The 24789-nt window shown below is 48.3% G+C and overlaps 1 protein-coding gene across 1 annotated transcript in view; it reads left to right on the plus strand.

The window, feature by feature from the left end:
- TOMM20 (translocase of outer mitochondrial membrane 20) overlaps window positions 1-24565 on the plus strand; it is a 46800-nt gene extending 22235 nt beyond the window's left edge. Inside the window, exon 5 of the mRNA XM_073879031.1 lies at window positions 17999-24565. Within this exon, the coding sequence (XP_073735132.1) occupies window positions 17999-18088 (90 nt within the window). The 3' untranslated portion in view covers window positions 18089-24565. The remainder of the gene's footprint in view (window positions 1-17998) is intronic.
- The last annotated feature ends 224 nt before the right edge of the window (window positions 24566-24789 follow it).

Consider the following 24789-nt stretch of genomic DNA (forward strand, 5'->3'; position numbering starts at 1 on the left):
AGTGAGCATGATTCCCATTTCCCAGATGGTTAGTGATGTTGAGCACTTGCTGGCCATTTGTATGTCTTTGGAAGAAAATGTCTTTCAGGTCCTTTGCCCATTTTAAGATTAGATTTTTTTTTTTGCTATTGAGTTGTAGGCGTTCCTCATGTTTTTTGGATATTAACCCCTTATCAGATAGGTAGTTTGCAAGTATTTTCTTTCATTCCACTGGTTGTCTTTTCACTTTTTTTTTTTTTTAAGATTTTATTTATTTATTCATGAGAGACAGAGAGAGGCAGAGGCAGAGGCAGGCTCCCTGCCGAGCCAGGGACCCCGATGCAGGACTCGATCCCAGGATCAGGACCTTAGCCGAAGGCAGACGTTTAACCGACGGTGCCACCCAGGCGCCCCGAGTCTTTTCACTTTGTTGATGGTTTCTTTTGCTGTGCAGAAACTTTTTAGTTTGATGTGGTCCCATCTGTTTATATTTTCACTGTAAACATGAAAATGTATAATAACTTGGCTTTCAAAATTCTGAATTTCACCTTTACAGTTTTTCTTACAACATTCTGATACCAGAATTCTTTTTCAAGTCTCAAACATTTTTGTAAATTTCTTTTTACTTTTTTTATTGAAGCATAATAGACATACAAAGTAGTATTAGTTTCAGGTGTATAACAGTGATTCAACAATGCTACACATCTTGCAATGCTCACCATGATAAGTGTCGTTACCATACATTATTACAGTATTGACCATGTTGCCTCTGCTATACTTTTTATCCCCGTGACTTATTTTATTTTTTTAAAGATTTTATTTATTTATTTGCTAGAGAGAGCACAAGCAGGGGGAGCTGCAGGCAGAGGGAGAAGCAGGCTCCCTGCTGAGCAAGGAGCCCAATGCGGGACTCGATCCCAAGACCCTGGGACTATGACCTGAGCCGAAGGCAGACGCTTAACCAACTGAGCCACCCAGGAGTCCTCCCGTGACTTATTTTATAATTGGAAGTTTGTACCTCTTAATCCCCTTCACCTATTTCACCCATCCCCCCACCGGCCTCCCCTCTGGCCACCACCAGTTTGTTCTCTGTATTTGAGTCTGTTTCTGTTTTTCATTTGTTCATTGGTTTTTTAGATTCCGTGTATAAGTGAAATCGTGGTATTTGTCTTTGTCTGTCTGACTTATTTCACTTAGTATGATACCCTCTAGGTCCATCTTTGTTGTCACGAATGGCAAGATCTCATTCTTTTTACAGGTAAGTAATCTTCTGTTGTGTATATATACCACTTCTGGTATATATACACAGATGAATACCACAAATGTTATTCATCTATCGATGTACACTTACTTTGCCTCCGTATCTTGGCAAATATCTTGGTAAATACTGCTGCAGTGAACCCAGAGAGATGCATACATCTTGCTGAATTAATAATTTCATTTTCTTTGGGTAAATACTCAACAGTGAAATTACTGGGTCTGACGGTAGTTCTATTTTTAGGTTTTCGAGGAGCCTCTCTCTCTCTACTGTTTCCCACAGTGGCTGCACCAATTTACATTCCTACCAACAGTGCACAAGGGTTCCCTTTTCCCCACATCCTTGCCAACACTTGTTACTTCTTATCTCACTGATTCTAGACATTCTGACAGGTGTGAGGTGATCTCATTGTGGTTTTGATTTCATTCCCCAGATGATGAATGATGTTGAGCATTTTTCCATGTGTCTGATGGGAAAATGTCTTATTTGAAAAAATTTCTTCTGTTCAGGTCCTCTGCCCATTTTTAATCAGATTATAAGTTTTAGAGGTGTTGGGTTGTATAAGTCCTTTATATATTTTAGATATTAACCCCTTATCAGATATTTTATATGCACATATCTTCCACTGAATAGGTTGAAATTTTGTTGATGTTTCCTTCACATAAGCTTTTAGTTTGATGTGGTCCCACTTGTTTGTTTTTCCTTTTTGTTACCTGCCTTTTGGTGTCAAATTCAAAAAATCATCACTAAGACTATGTCAAGGACCTTTTCCTCTATGTTTTCTTCTAGGAGTCTTATGGTTTCAGGTCTTATGTTTAAGTCTTTAATCCATTTTGAGTTGTGTTTTGTATATAGTATAAGAGTTCAATTTCATCCTTTTATGTGCGGGTATCCAGTTGACCCAACACATTTTTTGGAAGACTATCTTTCCTCATTGTGTGTTCTTGGCATCTTTGTTGAAGATTAGTTGACTGTGAGATTTAGGGTTTAAATTGAGGGTAACTTCACTGTACTTGGTTATCTATTTGAGAGAGAGGATAAAGGAGTTGGGGTGACTTTTTTTTTTTTTTTTAAAGAATGTAGGTACTTTTTCACCAAACATGACGGACATAATGAGCAAACAAAACAAAATGGCCATTGTATAATTCAAGTTGTATATAGAATGGATGCTTATTTCTTTTCTTTTTTTTTTTTAAAGATTTTATTTATTTATTTGCTAGAGAGAGCATAGGTGAGACAGAGTGAGCGAGAGCACAAGTGGGGGAGCTGCAGGCAGAGGGAGAAGCAGGCTCCCTGCTGAGCAAGGAGCCCGATGTGGGACTCGATCCCAGGACCCTGGGACCATGACCTGAGCCGAAGGCAGGCACTTACCTGACTGAGCCACCCAGGTGCCCCTAGATGCTTATTTCTTGAGAGAATACAGAGCCTGAGGAGTTGAAAGCACAAAACATTATTGAAATGATGTCTTACCTCTTTTAAAAATGAGAGTTTTTTTTGTTTTCTGCTTTATAACTTTGCATTGTTTAACATCATAATCTCTTTGCCCCTCCCAAGTTACTCAAATATAGTTTATGCTTCAGGAGGGCATGCCATGACTTTCTAAGCTGCTGTCAGAGACTGGCCCAGGTAACAGGGCCAGAGTGTTGGAAGGGCTAGACTGGAGAGCACACTGACATGGGGGAGTGAACCTGGGCGAGAGTGGTCTAGTGGATGGGAGCGGGGGCTCTGGGCAGGGAGTAGGACCTCTGCTAGAACTTGTTCTTCTCCTCAGTTCTGTTTCGTATAGAACCGCTCCCTAATTTCACCATTCTTTCTGGGTGATTTCATGTTCTCTGGCTCTGACGGCACCTGTTCCTGATGTCCCATCCCGTGACCCCCTGCCAAGCCCAGCTAGATGTGGGTTCCTGCTTGCTCAGTGTTATGTGGCTGTCTACAGGCACCTCAAGTAACGTGTACAGGATTAAATTTATTCCCTTAAACGTGCTCCTTCTGAGCTGTCCTCCACTTGGCTGTTACCTACTCACCACATTCCATCAGTGACCAAACCTTGCCCCTACTGTTCTTAGTAGGTATCCGATCCATTCCACTTCTCTCTGGCCTCACTGCCAGTCTCTTAGGATATTTGTCTCCAGTTATTGTGTAGCCTCATGTCCTCTGATCTGCCCGAGGAATTGCTCTGAGACATGTCCCTCCCTTGTGTGGCATCCACGGCCCCTATAATCAGATTTGACTAATTCTCCAACTTCATTCCTCAGATGTTCTCCTCCCTCTTCAAACACACAGAAGCACACAGGCTTTGATCATACGGAACAAACTTCCGTATGAAAGGCGCTTTCCTCTCTAGCTGTCATTTTGTTGTCTGATATCATGTGCCCTATGCTGTGGGCCAGGCACCATGCTTATTGCTGAAGATCTCTGGATGGACAAAATAGGCCATTTCCTGATTTTAACTTCAGGTTGAAAGATAATTAGTGAAGTCTTACCAGTTGCAGCGCTAGGTGCCCCCCTATCGGGAGATCCTGTAGAACCCTGGGATATTCTTAACCAAGATCTACTGTAATTTTTTTAGTAATGTGTCCCTTTTTCCTACTAGATGACTCCCAAATACATATGTCTTATTGATGATTGGGTTTCCCAGGATAAAACAGTTAAATAATACTTAATGAATGGAAATCCAGACGGACAGAAGTTGGCCCAGGAATCTTTAACAATGAAATGAATATAAAAGATTTTTTGACATGACACATGAGGGATAAGTGGAAGGGAAAAGAGCATATGGTCGTGAGGAGGAATAACATCTCTTTTACAAGCTACTAAATACTGATGTAGGAGAAGACATTAGGGTTTGAAGCTGATGGCTAAGAAAGAATTCTTGAGACGTCTTTGGTGCAAAAAGGTGGTTTTATTAAAGTGTGGGGACAGGACCTGTGGGCAGAAAGAGCTGCACTGGGATCATGAAGAGTGGCCCATTATACTTCCAAGTTGTGAGGGGGTTAGTGTAAGTCTCCAAGGAATTTGGAAGCAAGGTTTCCAGGACCTTGAGCGGGACAAGCTACTGTTTGGGAAAAGGTCATTTAATACCGTCTAATAAAAACCTGAGTCATGAGACCCTTCAGATGTATATCGGAGGGTCCTATGCTTGGGGGATGACTGCCACCATGTATCTTGGGGGGTAGAGAGAAAGGAAGTTTCCAAAAGAATTTTTTTTTTTAAGATTTTATTTATTTGAGAGAGCGAGAAAGAGAGAGAGAGAGAGAGAGCACATGAGAGGGGGGAGGGTCAGAGGGAGAAGCAGACTCCCTGCCGAGCAGCAGGGAGTCCGATGCGGGACTCGATCCCGGGACCCCAGGATCATGACCTGAGCCGAAGGCAGTCGCTCAACCAACTGAGCCACCCAGGCGCCCTCCAAAGGAATTTTTATATGTTAAAGTAGACTCACAGGATCCTGGGGGTCGGCTAAGATTGCCTTTTGCCCTTAGCAAAGTATGAACATGGAGGCAGTTGAGTCCCTAGAGGAATGTCACTCTGCCTGTTTCAAGGACTTGTCAATGGGCTGTAGATAGTAAGGAAATTTAATAATTTTTCTTCTTCCTTTGTTTCCCATATCAATTACATCACTTTATTATTAGAAAAATACAGAGTTTGAGATTAGAAGGACACATATCTAGTCTTCCTCTTAGATCTCCACAGCCTTGTAGCTGAACGAAATGTCAAACGTTTTTATTTTTATTTTACTTTTTAAAGATTTTATATATTTATTTGACAGAGACAGCGAGGATGGGAACACAAGCAGGGGGAGTGGGAGAGGGAGAAGCAGGCTTCCTGCTGAGCAGGGAGCCCGATGCGGGGCTCAATGCGAGGCTCGATCCCAGGACCCCAAGGCAGATGCTTAAGGACTGAGCGCCCCTGTCAAACATTTTTTTAAAAAGTGAACCTGCCAGCCATTGAAGTTACATTTATGAGGATTCTAAACTATTATCCTTTTCGTGAAAGCTTGTCAAATATGGGGCTGAATCGTTGTAGTTCTCATTCAAGGCTGTCCTGCAGATTAGTGTATATGGTCTTTCCCAGTCCCTTTGAAGGGAGTGGCTTATTTTGTTTTGTTTTGTACTTTCCCCTTGGGCAAGGGGAACTTAAAACAGTAGTCCAGAGTCGCACCTCATCCAGGACTTTGAAGACTTGAAATTTAATCTGTTTTCACAGGGTACTCATTTTAGAATTCAACTTTATATTCAGAAAAAGATGCTAACTAAAACACTCATGCTCTCACTACATGTCTGATGACAGAAGACAAGACTTTCGAAGTTTTCTTGCACTTCCCAGGTATTCGACATTCAGCAAGCTCAATATAAATAATGTTACTAATTTTTATAATGTAAAGGTGACCGTATCTTAGTAATATTGTGGTCTGAATTCTGGCTCTGTCGCATACTGGCTGTCTGACTTTGGGTAATTGAATTACTTCAGGCCCTCATTACTTAGAAATACCTTGTGAGCTTTTTTTGGTCTTCACCAGTAAAACGGAGAAACAGTGAAATGATGTATTACAATCATTTGCTTATTTGTCTTCTTCCCTGCTAGACCATGAGTTCCTTGACACCGGAGCTAGATCTGCCTTTTCTTTGGCTCCTGACTATCTACTTGGCATGTCAGTAGGCAGGTAGTAAATATTTGTTGAGCTGAAATCAAAGAGGATGGACAGTCTTGTTAATTTGTTCTGAATTAAAGTATTCTAGTGCTGGACAAAAAAATTAGAAATGATTTTCCTTTCTGGGCTAGGCCTTAACACAGATTCTTTTAATTAGAAAGGAACAGAAGTTTCTGGTTGGGGTGAAAAGTCGGCCAAAAGGTTTTTACTCCTTTGATTTTTTTTTTTTACGATTTTATTTATTTTTGCGAGAGCGTGTGCACACACAAATGGGAGGAGGGGGGAGGCGGGGGAAGGGGCAGAGGGAGAAGCAGACTCCCCACTTTGATTCTTATGAAAGACAATACCGTGCAGCATGCAGATACTTGTTAATGCTTTCAGCTGTCTGCTAAACTTGAGAGTTCTTCCTAGATGCTTCTGGATCCAGAGCCCTTGATTTTGAGAGGAGACACAGGCATGCCAGACTTCTGTGGAGTGGGGAGGTGGAAGGGGAGAGGTCTTCTGACTCTTAATTTCCATGTGGAGAAATTGTCAGGCCACAGGCTTTTTATTTTATTTGGGTCTGTGAAGGGGGGTATATTTCTGTTGCTTCTCTGATAGAAACAATGGTCAGCCAGCACTCTTTCTAATAAGGAGGGACTTTGAAAAGGGAACTTGCAGAATTCAGATGCTCTTCCTTTTGCCCCGTGTAACTACCCTTCTGCAAAAGGGCATACAGATCTTGCTGTACTTGCTTAAGAAAGATAGTATTAATTCCACTTGTTTTCTAAGAAAATTTTCCATTTTCCTTCCATGTGAAGCCTCTAGGTGATGGCATTGTCAGGATGCATGGGGAAGTGCCGGGAGCCAGTGGTCAAGAAAGAACTCTTGAGACATTTTTGGTGCAAAACAGTGTTTTTATTCAAGCGCAGGGACAGGACCCGTGGGCAGGAAGAGCTACAGTTGGGGTCAGGAGGAGTGGCCCATTAATATACTTTCAAGTAAGGGGGGAGGGGTGGAGATAAAGGAAGTTTCCAAAAGGATTTTCCTGTGTTCAGACTTACGGGATCCTAGAGGTCTGGCTGTTCTCAAGCTAAGGTTGCTTTTTGCCTGTTGTAATGCATTCACATTAACTCCATTGTGAACTCCTCGAGGATTGTCCTCCTCTGCCTCTCCCAAGTATTTGTCAATGGGCTGCAAGTTGTAAGGAAATTTAATTTTATCTACATTTCTTTTGCCTTTGTTCTCTTCGTCAGGGGCAAGTGGGGAGGTTAGAAAACACAAACTCATCTCAACACCTGGGAAGGTCACTCAGCTCCAAAGACTCCTTATCTGGGAGGTACTTGTAGGCCTCCAGCCACCTAGATAGCACATCTTCCTTCAGGATATGTGGGGTGTCCTCTTATCTCTGCATCTCACATTCATCCTGCCTCGTGAGAGAGGTTCTGGAATGTCCCTGTGTTGGGCAGAGTCACCTCAGAGGCCATTGACTTCTTGTGTCACCTTCTCCCCGGTGACCTTGAGCTTGGTCACATCCGAGCTGCTTGGTTTTGCAGGGCTGGTTTTCAGTCAGCTTGTCTGGGCCAGCCAATCCTTGATTACCGAAGGATGTGTCTAAAGCTGTTCTTCAAGGGAGGCTGGCTCCTAAGGGGAAGCTTAAAAACTCGGGGATTCCTTTTCAGGGCTGACCACATTCCTCAACTCTGATCCTTTAAGAGATACTTAGAATATTCTGGATTCCTAAGATTGTGCTTCAGAGACATAAGAGCTGAAAGTTAATGATTAGAGTTCTAGCCTAATCTTACAGGTCCCCTGACCCTGTTTTAAAGAGTCATTCGAATCAGTCGGAATCGTGTTCCCTTATCTTATGCCCTCTTTAGTTACTAAGTGTTCTAACGTAAAAATATATAAACCTGGGGCGCCTGGGTGGCTCAGATGGTTAAGCGTCTGCCTTCGGCTCAGGTCATGGTCCCGGGTCCTGGGATCGAGCCCCGCATCGGGCTCCCTGCTCCTTGGGAGCCTGCTTCTCCCTCTGCCCCCCGCCCCGTCTCTCATGAATAAATAAATAAAATCTTTAAAACATATATATATATATAAACCTGCATTTGTGTAATGTTTTGACAGCTCTAGGTGTTTTATCATTGAATTCTCTATGCTGTGAGGAAGGTAGTATATTAACAGGGGACACAGGGGGGCCTGGAACTGTGAAGTGACTTGTTCAGTGTGGTGTCTCTCCTGATCGGATGGGGGCCCCCAAAATGTGGGGTGACCCAATGGGGTGGAAGTGGTGGTGCAAGAATTCACCTGATGCAGAACAAAGGAGAAGTTTATTGACTACACCGCCAGGGAGCAGTGGGAAGGACAGCAGAGGAGAGACTTTATCTGCCTGGAGGCAGTGGATGGGGTTTGTACTTAAAGGGGGCTAGGTATGGGAGCGTTTGGAATTTTCCTTTTTAGGTACCTGTGCCTCCTTGTAAGTAGCCCTTTGGTTAGTTAGGGCCTCTGGATGTTTTGAGGCAGGTTGTCTGATGGGCCTCTCTGTATTCAGCCAGGGGGTTACGGTGGGACCTTAGGCCTTAGATTCCATTGCTCGAGCCTGTGGACTAAAAGCAGCCTCTACTTCAGGATCACAGTTAGTGATTAAAATGAGTTCAGGCTCGTCTTCCTGCTTTGTACCTGAGCCGTCTTACCATAGGTCCCGCTCCATCACAGTGCTCTGAGGGCAGCAAGTTTGATAAACGTCCTCCTCTTAAGAGGATCCATGTTTAGAAACATTTGGTCGTTTCCTCTGGAAGGAGGTAAGCTCTAGCCCGGCCGTGCTTTTTTGCCACATTTGTTCAATGCTGCATCCCCAGTGCCTAGCATGGCTTCTGGCACGCACTGGGCACCTCAGTAAAAGCTAACTGAAATTAATTAAAAAGACATCAATTCCACAAAAAATTTTTTGTGAAGTCTGACAGAAAAGGTTGTTAGTAAAACCTATCAGACTCCCCCTGTCTCAAAAAAGGAAAGAAAGAAATAGGTCCCTCTGTTTACAAAGCGACACAAAATACTTCTCCTAGTGAAGGTTATGTCTCCTCAGTTAACACTCGCCTTTAGCACAGCTATCTTCTTCCAGAGCAGAGATGCACACATTTCTTTCTCAGAGGGACTTAAGGTATGTGACAACGATGGTTCCAGAAACCTCTGAGCCAGCCTCCCAAACATCAGCCCTAGAGCAACAGTATGCCTGGAAGACACCCATCCTAAATAATACTTTGACCTGCTTAAAATAGTTAACGAGTTACAAATTTTAGTTCATTCCATGCTGAAAAGCACTTGACAGATACCCTACAGTTGAAGGAACAGGCTCTCATTGAGTCAAGAAAAAACACCTCCCCTAACCAGTTTTCAAAGAGTTCTGGGTCGGGCTAATAATTACAGACGGTATTCTTCATTTGTGGAGCCACCGCACCTGACTTGCGGTCCTGGCTGCGCACACGCGAGTGTTTCAAGGATGAATTTGTCAGCCACAGACTTCTATTTCAAGCATCTGCAAGCCGTTGTGGTGTGTCACCAGGAAACAAAAGAAGTGACAGGTGAGCCGTGTGTGTGTGTGTATTCCGCATCGGAAAATGATTTAAATCTACCAGCTGGGCCACGTGGAAATCCAGTCTCCGTTGCATAGGGCTTGAGGCAACGAAGTTACTGGACACTGGGCCAGGCTTTTTGAGAGGCAAGTATCAGCAAAGTGTGTGTCAGGTAATATTTTTTACAAAAACATACTCCTCCCTTCTCCCAGCATCCCATCAAGTTTTGCGCTGCCGTTGGTTGCTGCTGCTGTGTAGGTAGCCAGGTAGCCGAAGATGAAGGTGTGCTTTAAGTCAGGAGGAGGACGGAGAAGACAGCGGGCATGGGACTGTCCCCCTTCTCCGGGTCCAATCTCGGGCGGGGTGGGGGGCGGGGAGCCGTGCCGGGCACGCGCGGGTGGTGAGCTGCATTGGTCTGGGCGGGAGTCCCGGGGAGCGTGCGCAGTAGGCCCGAAGCCGGAGCCAAGGAGAGCTCTGGCGCCATCTAGTGGCGGCGTCCCCGCCGACTGCCGGGAAGGAACTGCCCCCACCACGCCCCGCTCCTGGGTGCGATTCGGAGGAACTGAGATTCCGTACAAAGCATGGAGAGGGCCGGTGGCAAAATAAAAACACTTGAACGTTTACATTTTTAGAGGGAAATAAAATTCAGTCTGGAAAATATACCAGGATAACATTTTGTCAAGTTTGGTCTCTGGACCCCATAAATTGAAATTTTATATGGGAACATGCCAAATGAGAGAATGTAATACAGAAAAATAGTTGGAAGGACTGCTGACTTGTCAAAGAAGAGGCTTCATTCCAGTTTTATCTTAAGAGTGCTTCAGAGCAACCTATGTTTTATGTAAAAGGTGAAGAAGAAAATGTGGCGGAGGGTTTAACTCCTTAACTTCCGGTTCTGTGCAAAAATAGAGGGGCGCCTATGGTGGAACAGATTGTGGAATCAGAAACTTGGAGCCTGGGTCCCCGATTTGCAACTTCCAAGGAACTTAACTTCTTTGAGACTCAGTTGATTCGTTTCCAAAGAGGATGGTAGTATCGCCTCACAAGGAGAATTAATACTCCAACCACACCTAGTGTCTACCGTATCTGTGCCCAGCACCGTTGCCTGGTCCCCCACCAGTCCTGTGGGTGCTCCCCTCTGCCACAGGCCCCCCAGGCCCCATCTGCTTTGGACCACTCGTTGGCCTTGCCCCAGCTGTTCTTCCTGTCTCCTTCATCATTTAGCCCTCTCCACTAGGTATTTCCATTAGCACAGACATGGTCTGATGTCTCCCATTTTAACCAAGCCTCTCGACCCTTTGTCCCCTGCAGCTAGCACCCCATTTCTCCTCACTTTTGTATTCTAGCAAAATGTCTCCAAAGGGCTGTCCATACCTGCTGTCTCCACTTCTCGTGACCCACCCTGTCAGACCCATTTTCTCATGACCCACCCTATCAGACTTTGCCCTGGCCCCTTCACACAGGCTACTTTTGCCAGGGAAACCAGTGACCACCTTGGTGCTGAATTGTGGGGTCAGTTCTCAGGGGTTTGTTTTTGTTTTTGTTTTTTGTTTTTATAGATTTTTATTTTAGAGGGAGTGTGCAAGCAGGGGTGGGGAGAGGGACAAGCAGACCTTGTGCTGAGCATGGCAACCGATGGGGGGGCTCAATCCCAGGACCTGGAGATCATGACCTCAGCCGAAATCAAGAGTTGGACGCTTAACCAACTGAGCCACCCAGGCACCCCCAGTTCTCATCCTTTATCTGTGAAGGCCTATCAGCAGTATTGGACAGTCACTCCCTTCTGGGAACTTTTTGTGCTCTTGGCTTCAGGACACAATACTCGAGTCTTCTACCGCACTGGCTGCCATTTCCCACTTTCCAGGGCTCAGTCCTTGGATGTCTTTGCCAGTTATGCTCACTCCTTAATAATATCCAGTCTCAGGGTTGAAGATAATCTGTATATGCTGGAGACTCCAGAGTAGCATCTCCAGCCTTGGCATCACCCCTGAACTCCAGACTCAGCTAGCTTCCTGTGTGACCATCTCAGACTTAGCGTGTCCAAAATGAACCTTTTTTTTTTTTAAAGATTGTATTTATTTATCTGTCAGAGCACACAAGCAGGGGGAGTGGCAGGCAGAGGTAGAAGCAGGCTTCCCGCTGAGCAGGAAGCCCGATGTGGGACTCGATCCCAGGACCTTGGGATTGTGACCTGAGCCGAAGGCAGACACTTCACTGACTGAGCCATCCAGGCGCCGCCCCCCTCCCCCCAATCGAACATTTGATCTTCCCGTCCAGACCTGCTGTCTCTGGGGTCATCTCCATCCTAGTTAATGAATGGTTCCTTCAGGCTTCCGGATGCTCAGGCTAAATGTCCCATCATCCTTGATCCCCCCTTTTTTTTTTCTCTCACACCTCACACCCAGTCAGTCTGGAAACCCTGTTGGCTCTGCCTTCATGATATATTCAGAATCCAGTCATTTCTCATCACCTCCCTTCTCACTCTTGTCCTGCCCCCACTTTATCTATATAATGCCCAATCTCCTCCACAAAAATGTCAGCTCCATGAGGGCTGGGTTCCTGCACACCCCCAGTTTTGTGTGTTGCTATATCCGTGGGGCTTCAAACCGTGGTCTAGTTGGTGCTCAATAAATATTGGCCAATGGATGAATGAATGAATGAATGAATGAATGAAGCAATTGGTGAATAGCAGGTATTTAATACATGGCAGCAATTGTTTTACATTATCCTTCTTAGATACCTAATTTGAATAGGAAATTAAAAGAGAAAATGGCACCGGGAAGGAGCAATCAGATATATCCATTTATAATGTGTCTAGAGTTTGCTTTAAAACACTTCAGCAAGGGGCTCCTGGCCGGCTCAGTCTTGATCTCAGGGTCGTGAGTTTAAGCCCCACATTGGGTGTGGAGCCTACTTTAAAATAAAAATAAAATAACACACTTAAGCAAGAAAAGAAATACATGAAGCCAAGCCGGCAAAACGTAAACACGTGTGAAATCGAACCAGTGCGCACGTGTTTGTTATACTGCACTCTTTATACTCTTTCTGTATGTTTGAAAACTTTAATAACAGAAAAGAAACAGAAAACATGCTATGCAGCTTTTGTGGGAAACTCGCAGCAGTAGCATTTTTGCAGTGCGGTCGGTTCAAAGCGACCTGCCCTGCCAGGGCTGCCAGAGTAGCCGGGGGCCCGGGGCGCCCCGCCCCCCCTCCCGGGCGCTCAGCGAACCGCCCAGACGTTGGGGGGCGGGGGGGGGGCGCGGTGCTGCCTCCACAGGGCTCCCGGCTCCTCGGCTCCCCGAGTGGCTTCTGAAAGGGGACGAGTCGACCTGAATCTGAGACAGGCAGCTCTCAAGCAGCTCAGCTCTTGTAGCCGAAAGGCTTTCGGTGCTGGGCCACATTTACGGCTTTTGAACTTGGGTGAAGAAAATGGTTAAATCTCAAAGGCCCGCTAGAACTACCCTCCGAAGCTAACCCAAATGAAACAGTGACTCTCCCTCTGTGTGGCTAAAGCGGGGTAACTCGAGATGGAATCCGGTTTAGGGTGACTGCCCTTTGCGGGTGGTCACCAGTGGTGTTTTTTTTTTCCTGGCTTAAAAGTAAATTCTGGGAACAGTCCATTTTGTCCATTTTACCATTCTCTCTAGGTTACAGGATTCAGGGTGATATTTTTTCTCACAGTTGCCTCTATTTTTCAAAATTTCTTCCTTCGCCCCATATCATTCTCAAAGTAAGAGAAAACGAAGTACTCCTTTTTGGCTCTATCTACTGTGTCAGGTGGGACGCTTTCTGCTGCGACAACATCCAGATCAGACAAAAGCAGATGGGGGATCTGCTGCTTCATAAACAGGGCAGTCGGGTGGGCTTCAGGCACAGCTGGGCTGGGGCTCCAGTGACGCCCCTGGACCTGCTTTCCTCGTCTCTCTTCATCCTGCAGGCCTTGCTCTAGATATAGCTCCGGCAGATGCTTCCCTTGGGGTCCCATCACAGCCGTGAGGGCTTGAGACTTGAATCTTTCCAACTGCAAGTCCAGTGGGAACAATCGGTAGTCCCCCGATTCCTGGCAAAATGCTCTTAGTCTCTCCTTGGCTCCTCTGCCCACCTATAACCCAGGGCTGTGACAAGGGAGATAGAAAATCTGACTGGCTTGTGTCTGGGTTACATGCCTCTCCCCTGAGATGGAGGTGGGACCCCCTTCCCAAAGTGCAGGGACCAGGAATAGGGAAGCCTAGTTTCCTAGAGGGAATTTGGTATCCAGCTAACAAGAGGCAGGGGTGTAGATGGCACATAGCCAGAAAATCACAAAGGCTGTCTTCCCTTCTCCAGAAGTGATTTGCAATAACCCCAGCAGGAGAAAACTTAAGCTAAGGGAAGCTACTGTAATTGAGCCCATAATGTATCTCCGAGCTTCCTGGCAGCCAAGGCCAAAGGCAAAGTCTTGTTCACAGACTGCTAGCTCATCAGGATTAAGCAGTAAGGAAGGATCAACAACTGACAAAACGTTCTTAGGATTCCAAGGCTCATTTTATCTATCTATTTATTTATTTTAAAGATTTTATCTATTTGAGAGACAGGGAGAGGGTAGGGGTGGTGAGAGGGAGAAGCGGACTCCCCGCTGAGCAGGGAGCCTGACTCCGGACTCGATCCCGGACCCTGGGATCATGACCTGAGCTGAAGGCAGACGCTTAATCTGCTGAACCACCCGTGTGCCCCTCCAAGGCTCATTTTAAATTGGCCTCTCCTTCTGTTTTCTCTGTCCATATCCAACATTTCTTACCGTTTTATTTTTTGTCTTGGGCAGTCTTCACCTTCTTCTCGTGCACTGAGTGGAGTCTTTGTCCCCTCTCTCTGCCTAGAGCCACCATGTGGCCTGCTGCCCTTTCTTCACAGTTGAATAGGAAACTACCAGAACATCTGGGGGCTTGGATCAGCACAGCGATCCCATTTCACCCTGTACTCCTGGAAGTGAGGCAGTGAACCTGAACTTGAAAGGCTAAAACTCCACTGCCTTCAGATCAGCAGTCAGCCAGAAACAAAGGGTCGAGGGACTTGGAATTTAGTTCTGTTTCTCTTGGAGTCCTCTACAACCCCTCCCCCCACCCCGACTCGCCCCCTTTGGAAAAGGAATGAGCTGATCAGATGGTGATGCCAACATTCCTGCCTGCCTGTAGAAAGTGCCTTGCGCAGTGGGAAAGCGGAATTCTCCTCCTCCCCGAAACCCATGTCACAGTGTCTTTTGCATCAAAAAGGTTTTCTGAGATTTTCCTCCCAGACCACATAGTTTCTCACAGATCCTGAGAGTTTCACACTCAGTTCTTTTTCCTGTGTTGACAAGCAGAGGAAGCACAGCTGTGGAGGCTGGGCGTGGCGCTGGCCCCTTCTTGGCCCTGCTCCCCCCCCGCCCCCCGCCTTGTCTCTTGATGAAGGGGGAGCCGAGCCAGAGCGGCCAGCAGCTGCAGATGTTGAGGGGAGGGCTGGCCAGAGGGCCGCTCATTGGGGCCCTGCAGGGAGTCTTCCTGACAAATGTCATGGTGGCTTTGGGAAAAGAAAATGTTGACCCGATGACTCCTTCTCCCCACTCCGAGGCTTCAAGTTTACAGAGTAACTACAGGGAACTGTTTATCCCCCCCAAAGTGAGGCAGAGGAGGGCACCTTTTGGCCTTACTACAACTTGGGATATTTTCTTCCTGACATTGGTCCTATTTGCGCCTTTGTAATGGCCAACATCCCCCCCATCCCCACTCTGGAAAAGCCAGATAAGAGGCTAATTTGACTGTAGAAAAGAAGTGATTTGTAACATTTCCTGTATGATCTGATCAGTCTCTCTTCTGTGTTATTCTTACGGTCTGGACTTTAGTATTACGACTTGCTGGTAATACTAGAGTGGTATAGTAGTCTGTTCGTGGGCTTTTTGATTCTGGTCCTTTTACTTCACAGAACATTATGTGAGGGGGGCAGCAACTAGCTGCATCTCCAAGGTGAGGACCGTTGCTCAGAATGGGCCTCAGGTATGGCAGCGTGCTGCCAGCGATTAGGATGTGACCTGGTAAGCATATGCCTTAGGTCGCCTGCCATGGCAGAGGGACATCCCCACCGTAAAGAACATTTGTCGGCTGCTTTGTCTCTCCAGGACGCGATGGCTTTTTTCCAACCCAGACACCCCACTAGGGCACGATTTATGTTATATACTTAGAAGCCTTATTTTAAAAATTGGATTGCAAAGTAGAGTCTATCTCATATGATTCAACATGGTTTTTCTTTTTTCCAGTAGTTTGTGTGAGTCTGTTACAAATGGACTAATTCTGCTTTTAAACAAAGGTCTTTTATTATGCTAACCGATAGCGCATAAACACAGATGAAATGTATTCTCCCTGAGAATAGTTGTCAGTTTTCAGCGTGAAAGAGTAATGAACATTTTCACTGGTGGCATTTGACTGTTGTCTGGTGAAAGAAAATAATTTAGCAGCATAGCAGGCTTGTGCCTTGCCTTAGCAAGCAGTCACTTACACGATTGTCCGTTCTGGGTCTACACCCAGGACTCTCCTTCAGTAGAGAAGTTGTAACCATTACACTGAACTCAGGAGACTTCCTTTAAACAAGTAAATGTTTCCAGTTGACAAGGGGAATATACACATGACTCCAATTAGTGAATATGGTAAGAGCTCTTTCCTATTTGTGATTTTAGCTGTGTTAGCTAAGAGAGAAAAATTTCTCCCTTTGTCTTCCCAATTACTCATCGCCAGTGAAATTTCTTATAGTCAATTCACAGGCCTTTAGGGATGATCAGCTCATTTTTAAACGTTGACTAAAAATCTGCAAACAGTGTATTTAAGCCCCGTGGGTTAGGATAATGCCCGCAGAAGTTTAGCTTACAACCACTCTCATGGGTTGTGTTCCCTGCATTGTCTTCTGGGGGTGCACATGGGAAGAACTCAGTGATCAGTGTAACCTTTGGATTTCTTTGGGAGGAAACAGATCTTTGTTCTAGCACTTGACACTCATTACAGAACTATTAGGAGAAGACGAGAGAGAGAGGCAGAGAGACAGAGACAGAGAAATGCAGGTGTCTGCACAAGATCATGGCCACTCTGGGCTAAAAGCTTCAAGTGTGTGTGTGGTGATTGAATTTATGTGTCAACCGGAGGGTGTTTTTGGATGAGATTAGCATTTAAACTGGTGAACTTTGAGTAACACAGATTACTCTCCATAATGTGGGTGGGCCTCATCCAGTCAGTTGAAGGCCTGAAGAGAACAAAAAGACCTGCGTCTTTCAGTAAGAGGGATTTCCAGCAGATGGCCTTTGGACTTCATCTGCACCATCAGCTCTCCTGGATCTTGAGCCTGCCAGCCCATGCTGCAGATTTTGGCCTTGCCAGCCTCCATTGATCTATGAACAAATTCCTTATAAGAAATCTCTTTGTATACATATCCTATTGATTCTGTTTCTCTGGAGAACCCTGATTAGTATAGTGTGGCCTGCTGAGATTGGCTCATTTGTGCAAGACTGCAGACTTTCAGTCAAGGAGACCTTATAGATAAACATCTGTGGTCTTCCTTGAAAACCCTCTACCAAAACCACCCCTCTGGTCTTTCCCAGAAGCACCATCTTGGTGTGTGTGTGTGGGGGTGCCATCTAGTGCCAGATGTAGGTACTGCAGAGTCTTTGCCTGGCTTCACTGTTAACTTCACCCGCAGGACCCGTTTCTTTCCCTAAGCACATATGAGGAGACATGCATATTTATGTGCATCATTCACTCTTTTATTCACTCAACAAACATTTAATGAGGGCTTGCTTGTGCACAAGGAAGGCATTGCAGCAGATGCAGAGCAAGTGGTCTCTCCCCCTCACTGAGCTCATAGTCTCGCTGGAGACAAGGAACAAAAGCAGGTGATCATAGTCATGGGTGCTCAGGGCCAAGGGAGAAAGGTGAACAAGGAGCTGAGGCATGAGCGATGGGGATTTGAGACCGGGCCACCATTTGATGGAATGTTTACTCTGTTCCAGGCATGGTGTTGGCTCTGGACATAGAAGGGTCGTGGCCACGTCCCTGCAGCAGCTTTTAGGCGAGTGGGCCCATTCTCCTTCCCTGCATGCTCCCTTCACAGTGGGTCATCCCATAGTGAGCGTAGATGTGTTGGCCAATAGCAGAAACTTAGATTCGAATGACATCATCTCCTTCGATTTCCTGTCTTTATGCTTGAGGAGAGGTAGCCTCAGGGAGGCATACAACACTATAGTGAAGACAATGGGTTTTGAAGGTTGACTGTCCAGGAGCAGATCCAAGCTCTGGAGATCTTCCCTTAATTTCCTTGTGTGTTCAAGACAAATAATAGTATTGCCCTTGTAGAGTTATGTTACGGGAATTCAGTGTGATAACATGCATGGCCAGTCTGAGTTTTTTCGTTGCAAGCACCAGAAGTCAAACTTCATTAAGTAGAGAAAGGATTTCTTGGAAAAATATCAGATAGCTCACAGAATTGAGGGGGGGAGGCTGGGAATGTTTCTATTAGTTTCTGTTCTCTCTCTCTCTTGCAAAGCGCTTAACGTTTGTCCCCTCTCTGCAGAAAGACTTCCCAGTCCTTATGGAGGAAGGCAGGACTGCGTCCAGCTCCCAGACATACACTTGTCAGGTTGGTTCTCTCGGAAGAAACTGAATCTCTCAGCAAACCAGATTCCTGGGCAGGCATCCTGAGCAGCCTGGCTTAGGCCCGGTGGGAGGCAGGACGTGTCCCCCTAGCCACCTGAAGCTTCCCTGCTGGGGCCGCAGAGGACAGCTCTGCATGGTGGGCTGTGCTGGTACCAGTGAGGGTCCCATCTGGTCGGCTCTGCGACTCCCGTCCCAGGCAAGGGAGCCGAGTGTCACAGAGACATCCAGTTTGCTTCCCAGGGGGCACCTGACTCTTCCTGAAAGCCCCTGTGGCTCTCAGCCTCTGCGTCCTCCATTTGCTCATCAGGACGTTTGGCCTGCCTTCTTCCTCAGCCCCTGGCCTCCGACTGCTCTGGTTGCACCGAGAGTCACTCCTAGCCCTCGGCCAGTGGGCTTCCTGCTGACGTGTGCCCAGGACTGGGTATGGGCAGGCCTAGCCTCGGCCCTGTTTGGATGTGACTGCCCACAGACCCAGCACAGTCACTGGCCGTCCTGTAGGCATAGAGCACCAGGGATGACTTCCTTGCATCTGCCAGAATGTGGCAGTAGTTCTTGAAAAGTTCTTGAAGGCCCTGCACGCCTAAGCTCCCAGCAGGACCTGTGGAGGCCGCTGCTGAGGGCTGCCTTGCAGGGATGGGGTGAGAATGTCCCCGAAGAAATCGGGCTGAGGTCAGGAGGGGCTGGGCCTGGGGCAAGAGTGATTCCCTCACTGCTCTCAGTGTCTGCTCTGGGCTGGATTGACTAGAAGGAGGAAGAGGAAGCCGTTCCGACCCCGTGCCTCCCTGCCCTTTACTCAGAACATCAGCACTTCAGCCCTTTTCCCTCACCACCCACCCGTCTGTTGTGGGTTCAGATGTCCCTTGAGACTCGGGGGTGCTCCTTCAAGCCACAGGTGTTGGTATTGCTGTGTTGGGAGAAGCCACCTTAAGCTGAGAATGCTTACCACTTACCAAGGGCCTGCTGCGTGCTGGCACAGAGGGTGGGGGTGTTAAGACCTGACAAGCGCGTGCAGCAGACGAGGCCCACCTGGGCCCTGGGGCTCTGCGCCTAGAAGGATCTCTGCCAAATTTAGGCGCATCGGACAGTCCCCCTAGCAGGAGCGGGTGGGGAAGGCTGGGGCTTCTGAGGCTGTGCTTCCCTCTTTTGAGGTCAGCTCCTCCACCCCCGAGGCAGGCTGGCTTGGCCCTGTCTCCTGCACTGTCCCAGGCCTAACGGCGGGCCTTTGCCCATTCCTTTCTTGTCTGGCCCCATGCTAGATGCTGAGGCTGCCTCCAGGAAGATACTGTTGTGTCCCGCCCTGTGGCCGGGGAAGGCCCGCTTGGGGCCCTCTCAGTCAGCCTTGTTGCGGGGACGGGCCCTCCTCTGGCAGGCAGCTCAGGTCTGGGGCCCATGACTGCTGGAAACAAGATGATTCTTTAGAGCAATGTTCGTCTTTGTTTCACTCATTTGCACGGTATGATGACGTTTAGGTGAATGTGTTGGGAAGGCTGACTTAGGGTCAGCCAGAGGCCTGGAGACTCTGGGAGAGGCCAGTGCTCCGGGGCTCGCCCCAGGTGGCTCTGGGCCTTGGAGAGGCAGCCTCTGTCCTTTATCCAGCAGAGCTGAGCTGTGTTGGCACTCAGCTGAGAGCGTTCAGCCTCCTTCCTCTACAGCCCATCTCCAGGCCACGAGCACTGGAGGGATTCAGTTGCCGCAGTCCCTTCTCTGCGGGAGGTTCGGGGCTGTGGGCACCCCAGGTGAAACATCTCCCTTGGGAAGGTCGGGGTGCCTCGGGTGGCCCATGCTGCTGGCTCCTGGTCAGCGTGTGCGGGCCGCGGCTCCTCCCCTGCTCGGCGGGGCAGCGGTGATCACTGAGTGCCGGTGTTCCCGCCCATCGGGGTGCTTTCGGGGCTTGGAGAGGCCAGTTGGTACTGTGCGAGGGAGTTGGGTGCGGGTGACGCAGGCAAGTAAGCGCACATTTGGGAGGCTGGCGATGAGGATCCTGGAGAGGACGCCCGGCGACGCGGAGCCTGCACCAGTCTCCCTCCCCTTCTGGCCCCAGGCAGAGGTGCTAGGGCATGAGGACAGAGTGACACAGCCTGTCCTGCTTGGGGTGATTCTGGTCCCAGTGTCCTAGTGGGGGGGTGGTTATGGGGGAGATGAGGGGCTTCTTAAAGTCTGTTAATTAATTAATTAATTTAAAAGATTTTATTTATTCATTTGACAGAGAGAGAGATAGAACAGGAACACAAGCAGGGGGAGAGGGAGAGGGAGAAGCAGGCTTCCCGCAGAGCAGGGAGCCCAATGCGGGGCTTGATCCCAGGACCCTGGGATCATGACTTGAGCCGAAGTCAGACGCTTAACGACTGAGCCACCCAGGCGCCCCAAATTCTGTTAATTTTTTTAATGGCAGATAACCGAGCTAAGATGCTCTCCCCCTGAGAGGCTGGGTGGATGGGGGGTGTGGGGTGCCTTGGGGTGGAGGCCTTGGGGCAAGTTCTCAGGGCTCAGCCACTGTGCCTGTCTGAGCAGCGAGTGTGAGAGAGTGTGCATATGCGAGACACACACAGGCAGAGAGATAGCATGGCGGCATCGGGGCCCCGGGCCTGGGTTCCATAGCGGCTCCTTTCCAGGGGTTAAGGCTGCGGCAGTGCAATTCCTCTTCTTGACCTGGGAGCTGGCTGTATTCCAGTGACATGACAGAGGGGGAGGGGCCCCAAGGGTCTGTTCCCCGTCCTCCCTGCCGCAGTCATCGGCGTGGGCACCCGGACTGTCTAGGCTGAGGAGGTGCTCAGTGGGGTGAAGTCCCAGTCCCAGCAGGGGTGAAGCTGGCCGCCAGCTCTGGGGCCAGGGTGGGGATGAACTGGGGCTAGGGCAGGGTCCGTGGGAACAGCGAGAATTAAGAAAGGGATCTGAAGGGCAGGGGCCGGCATGGAGCATCCGGATGAGGGGGTGGGGTCAGTTCCAGATCTTTATTCGACACTTAAAGGTCAGGCACTGGGGAAACCTCACTGAGAAGAGACCAGTTCCCTTCCTGTTGGGGCTTAGGGGCTAATAAAGCTGGGCAGTGTGCCTGGAGGGCATGGGGGAAGTGGTGGGGCCTTTGTCAGCAGCGGAGGACAGCCGGACAGCCCTGGCTGAGAGTGCCCACGACCACCTTCCTGGAAGACGTTTCCTGCCATCAGCTGAGGCTGTAGAGGGAGCCCCGACTGGCCCTGACGACCTCGGCTCTGTGTTCCTCTGGCTCTCTGGGCCTCAGTTTCTCCATCTGTAAAACGGAACTTTGTCATTTGAGGGATTGTTACGAGGTTTAACAGAATATACGGAAGTACTCTAGAGGTCAGAGCGCACTGTGGAATTAATGAGTTCAGGAGGCTCAACTTCAGCATTCTTAGTTTTGAGACTCCTGGAGTCTCCCCATCCAAGGAGGACGCTGCCGTTACGCGGCCCGGGCCTGGCGTGCACAGACAGGAAGACTGAGGTCAGGGGGCGGCTGTCCTCTCTGTGCCCTGTTTTGTGGGGCACGATGCATCACCACCCAAGTGATAAAGGGTGTGGAGAGGTCAGAGTGTCCCTTCTCCTCTCGAGGGGCTGACAGGGATGGTGGAAATTGAATGACAAATCTGGCCTCCAGGGTGGGAAACTTCCCGGTCATGGGGCCTCCTGCTCTTCGCAAGACAGAGCTGCGAGTGTCTTCAGATCCCAATCCCGGGTCTGGGTCGAATGGGGTGACGGCGCTCCTTGCTCCACGACATCCTTGTGCAAATCAGACGCTTCCCCCCTCAGACAGCAGATCCTCAATAAAATCAGTAGCATGCGTCCTAGCTGTCCGTGCCGGGACCGCATTCATCTTTACATTTTTGCCACATCACTGGCTCTCGTGACAGCTCAAGATGGTTTTCTGCTTCTGAGTGTCCCTTTTATTAAAAGACTTCTGAGCCCCACAGCCGTGCTACCAGCGGCCCCTCTGCGCCCCCAAGCCTCTCCATTCTCCCAGCTCAGCCTCTGCCTCTTCGCTTCTCCCACAAGTCTTTCCACATCATTCATTTTGACATTTAAAAGTTTCCAAGCTTGTTCTGAAATGCCACAAAACTGCCTTTGTTATTTGCGGGCTTCGGAATGCTAAGAATCCCAGGACACTGGGCAGGAGGGCCTGCCTGCCCCGGGCAGGGCAGGGTGGGCAGGACGGGCAGGACCAGAGGACCTGAGGCTGCTGGTGCAGGGAGGTGGGCTTCCCAGGCGGAGAGTGGGGCTCCTCCTGTCCCTCCCTCTGCAGGGCCACCCGGCCTCAGACGCCGCCTGTTTCCTGGCCTTCTTATGCCCATGACACCAGGCCCTGGTTTTGCTCTTCCCGAGGATCACAGAGTCACTCCAAGTATTCCATCTACTCAGGAAGAACACTCTTACTGACCCCCATTGTGAGATTTCTTCACCTTCTACTTGGTTCCCACTCATCACAGATCCTCCAGTGTTTAGGACAGAATGTAGGGAAAACAAACCTGGACATGTTTGGGTCTCCAGTGGTGGAGCCTGTCTTCTTATGTGGGCCTAAGTGCTGGGCCCGTTTTTATAAGATTTCCCATCCAATTGGCTTTGGCCAAAGGTGCCATTTTGCAAGCACTTACAGCAATCTGCTTGTCTGTGGGGGTGCCAGGGGTACAGGTGCAGAGGGGGTAGGCAAGCCCGGGCTGGAGCTGGCTCTGCAGGCAACTGGAATGCCATGTTCTATCCAGCCTGCTACCTTCCTGGGTCTGTGCCTGAGCAGCACACAGCATTCTTCACAGAGCGCACACCTCTTGGAGTTTGCAAAACTGTGCACAATTACGCAGATGCTGCAACTATGTTTTACTTTGCCTCCTGAACACAACTGCGCTCAAACTCACAATCACTCGTCCTAAAGCAAAGCACATTTTACTGCCAGAAGGAAGGGAACAAAACCAGAGTGAAAGACAGTGCTTACCAAGAAAGGACAAATCTCGCATCAACATCTTCACTGCACACCGACGAGAAACTGGGGCGGCGGGTGTCGCTTAGGGGACCAGCTCTTTTGAATCGGAGCCCCTCACACTTCTTCAAGTGCTGGCACGAGTCTCTAGGGGTCTTGTTAAAATGCAGATTCTTATTCATCAGGTCTGGGTGGGGGGTTGCTGAGAGTCTCCCTTTAACAAGCTCCCAGGTGAGTCCAGCCCCTAGTTCCACCTTTGAGTGGCGAGAGTGCACCCTGTACTGGGCCAGAAACAATCCTGTGGTTGATTCGTGCCCAGGAAATACAAAATTAGGTAAAAGGGTTATTTTGTATCAATTCTCCAATGAGATTCTCCGTTATTGTGCTGTGTGGACAGACGCAGCCATAGCTGTCAGAGACTGCTGCTATCCTGCCAGGGGTTAAAGGCAACCAGGCGCCAGGCCCCTCTGTAGTCCTGCCTGCTTGTCAGACTAATGGCCACGGGACAGTCCCGATCATCCAGGCCCAGCACCCACATGACCAAGAGAGGCCAGGGGTTTCAAGCCCAGCTGCCTGGACTTTGCTGATCCTAGCCAGCCACCTGCCCCTAACCCTCCATCCCCCCCTTCACCTCTGAAGCCAAAACCAAAAATGAAAGCCCAACAGATGTGCGGTGGGAATCAGATGTGGCAGGCCTGGCCCATCGAGGACGTGGCACACTCAGGAGAGGAAGCCACGATCGGGTGGAAATTGCTGCAATCCTGATGGTGGTGTGGGCAAGTGGGATGGTGAGGACGAGTCGTTGGGTGCAGGTGTAGCCATGCATGTGTGTGGGGTTGCGCTGAGGAGTGAGGAAGGGGAGGGTGGCATGGCGGGGCTGGGACCCCGACACACCACTGTGAGGCCCACAGTGGGACGTGCATTTGACATCCTCACCCTGCACACACATACCTATATATCTGAAATCAGGGTTTACATAAAAACATGCAGCCTTACTAAGCACGTGACACCCTTTCATTTTTTTTTTTTAATTCTAACCCCCCCCCCGCCCCCGCAGACCTGATCCACTAAATTGATTTCAGGGCCCACTCTTGAGTCATGACCCAGATTTTGACAAATAGTCAAGTACCTTGCAAGCCTTTCCTTAAATGGAGACTATGTGATTCTTTAATCTATTGTGGAGTAAGGCACAGGTCTTCTTTAACGTGAGAAGATGTCATTTAAGAAATAAGCCCTTAAAATTGTGAGATCTTAGTGAGGGGATCGATTTCTTTGGTAAACTTGGAGCACCTAAGAAAATGGAAGAATGAATGAACTAGCATATTTGCAGACACTTAAGTCCTTGGATGGGAGATTTCAGGACAAATAAATGTAAAAAAGGTATTATTGATAGGTGAGATCCAAGTAGATACAAATAACATGTTTTTGAAATTAAAATTTAGAGTAACAGGATAAGATGATTGATTTATAAATAAGTTTTGAATACAGAAGTAATGGAAATGATGATAATGTTAATATTTATTGAGTCGTTATATGCCTACTCTATTAAACATTTAATTCATAAGATACTTCATAAGATAATGCATAAGGACTTGGTCTATTTAGGAACTTCCCTTTATTTTCCAAAACAGAGTGTGGCTCTGGGGAGATGAGGTGTATTACCTTGGGCTGGTGATCTTGTTTCTTAGAGCTGGGAAGAAGTCCTTTTGGTTTTTTAAAAGATTTCTTTATTTGAGAGGGAGTGAGAGGGCAAGCACGGGGAAAGGCGCAGAGGGAGAGGGAGA

The sequence above is a fragment of the Callorhinus ursinus genome, unplaced genomic scaffold (assembly GCF_003265705.2).
Source record: "Callorhinus ursinus isolate GAN/ISIS: 27379988/994484 unplaced genomic scaffold, GSC_fseal_2.0 scaffold32, whole genome shotgun sequence".
Taxonomy (NCBI): domain Eukaryota; kingdom Metazoa; phylum Chordata; class Mammalia; order Carnivora; family Otariidae; genus Callorhinus; species Callorhinus ursinus.